At 41.6% G+C, this 8,724-nt stretch overlaps 1 protein-coding gene across 1 annotated transcript in view; it reads left to right on the top strand.

Annotated features, from left to right (window-relative positions):
* oaz2a (ornithine decarboxylase antizyme 2a) overlaps positions 1-7,909 on the top strand; it is a 17,156-nt gene extending 9,247 nt beyond the window's left edge. The window contains 5 exon segments of the mRNA XM_013910443.1: positions 1,799-1,865; positions 1,867-1,947; positions 3,758-3,930; positions 4,889-4,974; positions 5,988-7,909. Of these exon segments, the coding sequence (XP_013765897.1) occupies positions 1,799-1,865; positions 1,867-1,947; positions 3,758-3,930; positions 4,889-4,974; positions 5,988-6,121 (541 nt within the window). The 3' untranslated portion in view covers positions 6,122-7,909.
* Positions 7,910-8,724: the final 815 nt, after the last annotated feature.

Here is an 8,724-nt window from a genome sequence, read left to right on the forward strand (position 1 = left end):
AAAATACAACTTGCCTAATAATTCTGCACTCCCTGTAGTGTCAGTTATATCGTTATCGCAAATTTTCAAATGTATATCGTGATAAATACTTTTGGTCATATCGCCCTGCTCTACTTTGAATTGTGGTAACAGGTTTGAAGCAGTGAAGAACTTTCTATATATAACCATGCAGACCACTGAGTCTCAGGTTAAAGGCCACAGTGTTGCAGTCAGGCTGTTTCTGCTTCTGAGTTTGATGCAAATATACAAAAACGACTGTAGGAGTTTCTGTTAAGCTATGTTTAATTATGTAATTTAAGTTTCTCTTTTTTCCAAACCTTAAAGAAATGTTAAAACTTACTTTATTTGGCCACATGCATGAGAACCTATATGGGGAAAACGGTATAAAGACAAAGTTCAGTTCTGGGTTTCTGGCGAAGCACCATCGTTACAACCAGTTGCACCCAGAAACTGCTAGCAACCTCCAGTAATCACATGTCAGAATTCATTCTTCCATAGCAACCACTGGTTGCCAGGGTGCTGCAGACCAGACTCTATGCCTGTGTGACTGAGGCCTTACTGAATGAAGAGAAACTAGCACAGCAAATATCAGATGACCTTGAAGTAGCTCATTATAAGAGCGTGAAGTACAGTAGAAGGACACTGGTGACACTTGTTGGGAAATGCGTGTTGTGCTTGCAGTAACATGACCTGTCACAAGCTGATTTCAGTTATACCGACTGTGTGAGGAGCCTCAGGAAAAGACAAAAGCGTTGCTAATATTTGGTTGCTGTAAGTGAGACAAATGCAAAAATTTTACCACATTTATATCAGGCCTGTTCAACTCATTATTCTGCTATATTTTATTATTTATTTAGCTTTTAATTTGTAAAGTTAGTAAAGCAATGTTTATAGCAGCATCAGGCATAATTCTTCACAGTGAAGATTATAGCTGATGGATTTTTACACTGATATCTGATCAGAAGTTGGAATGAAGAGTCCTCATTTTTAATGAGCCTAACATCTCTGAGGTAGAATACGTTTTTAAAACAATTAATAAATGTCAGCAGTGTCAGGTTTTCCACATTCCAGTGTGTCTACTAAGCGTGTTGAGTAATTAAATGCTGAATCACACTTCACAAGGCTTTCCAGTAACCACTTCTCGCCCCTGGGCAGCAGGTTTGACATCCCTGGCTTTAAATGGATCCAACAAATAAGCGGGCAGTATCGTGCTAAATCTCGTTCTGCGAGCTTGTTGCTACATGTGCTTCATAGTTGCTAGTTATATGAACATGCTTAATGAAGTTTAAAATAAGGTGCGTGTGAAGTAACAAGCTAAGAGGTTTACATCAGCAGTGGATCATTAGCCATTAGTCATGAGTGCCCAAGCTTCACTTCTGTCTGTCTGAGTTAGAGATGCCCTGCAGTGTTGTAAGTGCGTCAAAGCATTCCCATAAAACTTCATTTATCTAGCTGTGGTCTTGGTGATTAGTCACTCTGCAGATTTTAATAATGCACTCTGGTTTCTTCTCATTCGCTGATGGTTTCTGTTTTGCTCTGTCAGGTATAAGGGTAGATCGAAGAGCGCCAATCGTTTCCATCCAGTTTAGTTTGGCAGGTTTGCAGCTCTTCATTTAAGTTTCTGTGAAGTACAGTCACAGTAAACAAGAACTTTAAGGCAGGAAACATATGTCTCAAACATTTCCATCTCACTATTTTGTGGCAGTTGTATAAATTTATACAAAATTGTTTAGTTCTTTTTGGTTTTTTTAAATTTACACGAGTATTGAAAAATGTTTCTCCATGCTTCTCTCTGCAGTTCCTGGTTAGGGGGGTCTCTGATGCCATGCTCCATCCCTCAGGCTCCGGGGCCTCTGTGGTGCTCCTGATGCCCCTCACCCACAGCTGAAGATCCCGGGTGGGCGAGGGACGGTCAGGGATCACTCTCTCGGTGTGCTACTGCACAAGGTGAAGGTCTTCAATATTTCACACAGAGCTATAGTCCAATTCTGTAAATCATCTTCTCCACATGTGGCCACTCTAACCAACACACATGCAAAGTGGTGCCATAATGCAGCGGTCCCCAACCCCCGGGCCTCGGACCGGTACCGGTCTGTGAGTCGTTTGGTGCCGGGCCACGAGAGTTGAGGCTCAGGTGTGAAATGTATGGTTTTCAGGGTTTTTATCGGTTTTCAGCGTTATTTTGTTATCGTTTTTATCGTTAACTCTGTTTTCCTGGGTCTTTTCACGTGTGTTATGAATAACTCTTCTATTTTTCAGTACCGGTACTAGTTTTATTTTGTTGTATTTTTCCGCGACACCTTAAAGGCCGGTCCGTGAAAATATTGTCGGGCATAAACCGGTCTGTGGCGCAAAAAAGGTTGGGGACCGCTGCCATAATGCATGCAAAATATCAGCCTCTTAATGCTGCTGTGGTGAGAGTCCTACATTAGTCATCAGGGTCTTTATTTCAGATTAAATTGGGTTTAATAAAACTGAATGGGGTTTAGGGGGTAAACACTGGGGGAAAGGGTTGGCACATGTTGCTGTAATTCACTATAAGCTTTTCTGTCATAACTGTTAAGTGCTTCACCGCTCAAGGTCATTTCTGACTCACTGAGCCAAACACAGGAGCGCCTGTCTAACGAGTTATACCCTCATTTCCCAAAGTTGTTTTATTTAAAGCTAAAAAAAAATCCTTTAATCTGCTCGTCTGCACCTGCAGTGGATTTAACAAAATTATTGTAGTCCTCTCTCCCCCGGACATGCTCAAATGGTATGTTTGCCATGCAGAACACAAAAAAGCACCCAAGTGAAAATGTATACTTTTATAGCTGTCTCATACTTGTGAACTTCTTGGGTGGGGTTGCACACAAACTCGCAAACAATAGAGAGGAAACAACAGTGTTTGTGTGTATGTCAGGTTGCTCCCCAGACATGTGACTGACTCTCAGGAGGATTAGAGCTTTAGGATCAGGCAGATCAGTCACAAACTGTCATTAACATCTTCATCTGTGCAGAGTGTGCAGCCCTTTCTAATATTACTGCTTCAGCAACAGCACAGAATGCTGAACGCGTTCACACTTTCACTTCTATTTCGGCACACGAGAGTCATGCATGACTATTTAGAGTGACGCTGCTGATCAAAGGTCCTGAAATGGACAGCATCCTGTGAAGGGCAGCTATTAAAAAAACGAACCAAGACTTTACCTTTGCTGTTTGCCATGCTTTGGTTTAGTTTCAGTTTCATGAAACAAAGATCTGTGCGCCACTAACTTGTTGGTAAAGACAAATGGTTTGCTAGTTCACAGAAGATCACACTTGTCTGCTGCTTCTTTAACCACTTCCTCTTTAACTGGTTTCATTTCAGCACAGTTCTCAGACAGAGAGAAGTCTTCTTCAGACTTTTGCCAAGCTTTCAGCCTCCTGGCGTGTTTACACTTGCTGCTTCACCCTCGCACCAAAAGTGACACCACAGCTGGAGGCGTGTGCTGCAGTTTGATGTTTCAGCTTTCGTTCACCCCTCAAACTTTCAAAACGTTGGCATCCACAACCAGGATAAAGATGTGTACGCGTGGATGTGATATTCCTGCTAGAACTCAGATTCCCAAAAAAACAGAGTAGGAGCTTGAAAATATGCCCCTTTATGGAGGAACCGGGTGGGGGTGGTGTTTGTGTTTATTGTCCTTAGAAAGTGTATCATATAGCATCTCACTCTGGTTTCACAAAGCTGGATTAGGATCTATTCTAAATCTGTTCTTCCTCCCTGTGCCTCCAGGATGAAAAGTTAACTGTGACTCAGGCCTCTTCAGTGAGTGGGAGCTCTACTCTGCTCCGCTTCCACTACCAGCTGAGCGAGCGCCGCTCAGCCTCCTGGGATACAGCTCTATCAGGAGACAGCCTCTTTCTGGAGATTCCTGCTGGACCGTTGGTGGAGGGCAGCAAGGAGGGGTAAGTTCAAACAAAAGTTCCAACTTTCCTCATTTTATTGTGGTTTACTAAGAAGCCACCCTGCTTTTTATTTGCTGTTGTTAAAACTCTAAACGGTCTCATCAGGAAGAAATTTCTGAGTGCTTTTCAGCTTTGCCTCAGATGTGTAGAAGCATTTTAAGCATAATGCAAAACATTGTTTTTGCCTCTTCCTATTCCACTTTTAGTTTCAATGGAAGTTCAGGTTTAAGTTTGGAGGCTGGAGAGAGGAGAGTTTGGGTCCCTCACAGGACACATTTTTCTACATTTGTTATATTTGAACTGTTAGTTATTGTTGGAAACTACAAGATTAGGTTCATTAACCTGTCATTGTTTGTGTTAGAGTACATTTTCTGGCATTTTCGAAACAATTCTTCTTGCTTACTGAATACAAAGTCGTGACATGAAAAAACTGGACACTGTTAAGACAGAAATGGCTTTTGTGAATCTTTCATATTTTACTGAGTCCAGCAGAAAAATGAGCAAAACACAAGCTCTTCTTCTTCTGGAGTTCTGGGTCATAAAGCTGCTTAAATGGGACATTTCTTACGTTGGTCTAGTTTTAGAAATGTTGACATACTGTCCCAGTGTTCTCCACCAGAGCAGGTTTTATGCCAGGATGTAAGTTGTTTATGAGAAGCTATTTATCATGGTGCTTAAAATCTACTGCAAATTAAAAGGCTGTGCTAATAAGTTTCTGCTTTTAGAGCCTGGCTTTGTGTTTGTCTGTAATCAATGCTGGGACAGAGTAACCTTGCCTGGTGCAGGCACCCTGCCAGTCCTAAAAACAGCCAGCTTTGCAGCTGCCACTGCATTATTATGTAAAGTTGCAGTGCTTATATAAAAGAGGGGGGGGGGAAATATTCTGTGCGTCATCCCCGCTCGTCTCTTCCCTCGCTTAGCGGCTGACTCTGTATCTCTGTGTTCATGTCATCCACAGGCTCACCGTGCTGCTTGAGTTTGCAGAAGAGAAGCTCAAAGTTAACTACGTCTTCCTGTGGTTCCATAAAAACAGAGAGGATCGATGTAAGAGCTCCTGTTATTTTAAAATGCACTTCCCTTGTTCTTTCTGAAGCACGATTTGCCTTTGCCAACCACTGTATACTGATGCAGAGACCTTATCCAGGTGTACAGCCAATAGTAAGAGTGTATAAATACAGTGCTAGTATTCATACGCTATCAGTGCTACTAGTTTTTTGTGTATTCTTAACAGTTACACATTTGGGCAAAGATAACAAGAGTAAATACAACATTTTTAAATGGTTTCATTTATTAAGGGGGAAAAAAAGCCCCCTATGCTTTGGTATGATCTTAAACAGGCCACTCAGTGTGGCGGATCTGAAACAATTCTGCAAACATCAGTGGGCCAAAATTCCTCCACAGCGCCATAAAAGACTCATTGCCAGTTATCACAAACGCTTGATTACAGTTTTTGTTGCCAAGGGTGGCACAGCCGGTTATTAGGATTAGGGGACAATTACTTTTTCACACAGGGCCAGGTGAGTCTGGATGACTTTTTGGCCTAAATAAATGAAATCATCATTTACTGAGAGGTGCTTATGCACAAAGACTGGACCACTTAGAGTCAAGATTAACACTCCAACTCAGATCATTTAATATTTGCAGTTCCATTATATTTTCCTATATTAGAAAAGTATTAAAGAAGGAATCTGAGCTAGAATATGAGGCTGGTGTGGGTCTCAGTGTAAATAAAAAGGAGACCTTATCATATGTTGGTTTGAGCAGTATATCCCAGCTCCTTAAAAGATACAAAAACTACTTTTTTGAGGTTTTCTCCAGTGAATTATCAGAAAAATGGATAGAATATCCAGTGTTCCTGTGTCAGATCTTTAAATGGAGCAGTGTTGCTATTGAAATAAGATAGATAGATAAATAGATATAGACATAGAAAAAAATGAGATGTTTAGCTTCACATTCTGAGACGTGGAGTTGGCACAAAATTGATTTGGTTGCAGTTTTTAGGGCTTAAATGTTACCTCAACAAATACACTGAGCGTTCTCCCTCATTTCCTCTCCAGTGTCCATCATCAAGACGTTCCACTACATGGGCTTCGAGATGGTGAAGCCGGGTAACCCCATGGTACCTGCCCGGCCTGATTTGGCCTTCATGGTTTACTCTCTGGAGAACAGCAGCAGCTCTGACGAGGAGTGACTGTCACATTATCCCTGACGCCTCCCTTTCCCACCCTCACCCCCCTCTCCCCTCCTTTCCACCACTTTTATTTCCTCTTCAAATAATCGAACCTGCCTCAACTTTCCCTCTGACACACCTCTCCTCCCCCTCCTCTACGAGGTGTCACTTTTTTTTCTTCGTTTTTTTTTTTTTTCTTCGACTTATTTTAAGGAGGTGTTCAGGAGCGGCAGCGTGTCTGTGCGAGAGAGCGCAGACACTGCTGCTTCACCCTCCTATCTCCCCTTCTCTGAAGATAACCGTATTGTGAAGAAGCAGCATAGCTTGAACTAAGTTGTCACATGCAACGTGGGGCTTTTTTCTTTCCTTTTTTTTTTTCTTTCCTACTTCCTCTCTCGGCCACATTGTTTATGCTGCAGTTGACAGGACAACCAACTGCTGGACATCCAGGAGAATGTTAAAGTTCAACATATCTCTCCTGACAGCTTGTAACGTTGCAGAAAGGAGACTTTGTGTTTTTGTGTGCTGTTTATCTTAAAGCTGTGTTGATGGGGGGAAGCCTGGGGTGTGGTATGGTTTTACTTTATAATATAGACGATGATCTGTTACATTTAGCATTAAACACATGTAAACGTTTCTTTAATCTTCCTCAAATGTGTCGAGGCATCATTCCAACACGTCACTCACACTTCTTTTTTTTTTTTTCCTGCTCTAAACGATTTAGCTACAAATGTGGAAACACTCTGTTAGTGTTTGCAGTAAGAAGCAGCGAGCCTGTTCAATGCCATCGCCTTCACCTCTCCCCCGCCCACTAATTATGTCAGTGAGTTGCTAAGAAGCTGGAGAAAGAGACGGCTTCACTTCACAGAAGCAGATCCTCACAATTTGCGATGACATTTAAGTCTGAGCGTCCTGGTTTTCATAGAACGTGACGAGCAGCCATAATTTGTGCGTTTATTTAAGACGTAATTGTCAAACAAGCTGAGCAGACTCGTGTCAGGCATTTCTGATCTGGAGATGTCACATTTTGAGAACAGAACAATCGGCTTTGTGACTCAAATATGATAAAGGTGCAATGAGAGGCCGGAAATGACGCTCGTTCAGTCCGGCAGATTCTTCAGCGCCGCCTAAAGTGTTGATCGAAACTGGGTTTTCAGTGCCTCAAGAGGAGAGTGCGAATGCTTCTTACACTCAAGTCTTATTGAAGGAATGTGTCCATTTTTCACCCCAGTTTCAGACGCATGTTGTGTGAGAGGAACGTTAGCTCGCCACCGGGGTACAAGCAGGGACTCTTCAGGTGCTTATCCTATATGCAAGAATGGTTAAAAGGCAGGCGCTTTTTGTTTTTATTTCTTTTTTCCATTTCAGACTTTGGTTTTATGGTTTTAAGTACTCTGAATAAAACGCCAAAGAATTCAGTTTGTCTGCAGTCAGTTCAAATCCAGCTAATCTGAACCTAGCTTGTGTTTATGTAAAGCAATATTAACCTACATTCCCCACGTCAGCCATACTTCCTGTAACATGACCGTCTGTCCAGTGTCTGGGTGAGATGGGGCAGGGCCTTGTTTTTGTTTTGTTTTTTCTTCTGTGTTCACATCATACCAGTCTTTATTGCTACTGATTGAGCCCTGACTATAAGCTGTTAGGAAATGTCTATATGAAGTTTTTCAGAGGTATATTTTTATGTATATTTCTCTATGGTGATAGTTTTAGGGTTTTACTTTTTGTTCTAACTAGTTGGCAACCATCCAATGACAATCCGCACTTGTATTTCATGCAGGGGGAATCAATAAAGGTTGTTAACTGAAACATGCTTCCTGTTTTCTTTCCTTCAAAGAAACACACATTTTGCTTGCAGAGATGTTAAAATAGGCCATACAAAACATGGATGTTTACTGAAGATATGATAGAAATGATAGAAAAATCTACGGGGAAAAACACCAGTCACTAGTTTAAAGTTATAGTGCGTAAAACCTGAATTTGACTCGATAAATTTAGCTCATTGTTGGTATGAGAAAGGTGGATTTTATCTTGAGGCAACTGTTGTTGTGATTTGGTGCTATATAAATAAAATTGGTTTGAATCTTTTGCACATTTTAGTTGTAACAAGTGGTTATTTGACTTAATGACGCCTTTCTGTCGTCTAGAAGCAGCCACTCAAAGAACAGCCGCTCACTGGATGTTTCTCTGTAAAAACCAGAGATGATTGTGCTGGAAAGACCCAGCACAGATCAGCAGTTTCTGAAATATTTGGACCAGAGCCACAGTCGGTCACTTAAATTGCCTTTCTTCCTCATTCTGATGCTGTTTGACCCTCAGCAGGTTCCCTTGACTGTGTCCACATGCCTAAATGCACTGACTTGCTGTAATAGTATAAGCAAAGAAACGCTGCAGAGAAAACAGACAGGAGGCAAGAAGAGCTTTTTAATGTGTGAAACCTTCGTGAACACTGAGACAGTGCAGTGATGAGGCTGATCTGAGCAAGTGAAAGTTTGTTTTTGTTTGTGTTTTTTAATCAGCTGTCAGTAGTTTCAGACAGCCACTGTCACATACACTTATATCCTACAGATCACTGTTGACTCCTCACCAAAAATCGCTACCAGCTTTCAGGTCAGTTGATCAAG

This window comes from Pundamilia nyererei, unplaced genomic scaffold (assembly GCF_000239375.1).
Source record: "Pundamilia nyererei isolate P.nyererei 1_Seehausen unplaced genomic scaffold, PunNye1.0 scaffold00043, whole genome shotgun sequence".
Taxonomy (NCBI): domain Eukaryota; kingdom Metazoa; phylum Chordata; class Actinopteri; order Cichliformes; family Cichlidae; genus Pundamilia; species Pundamilia nyererei.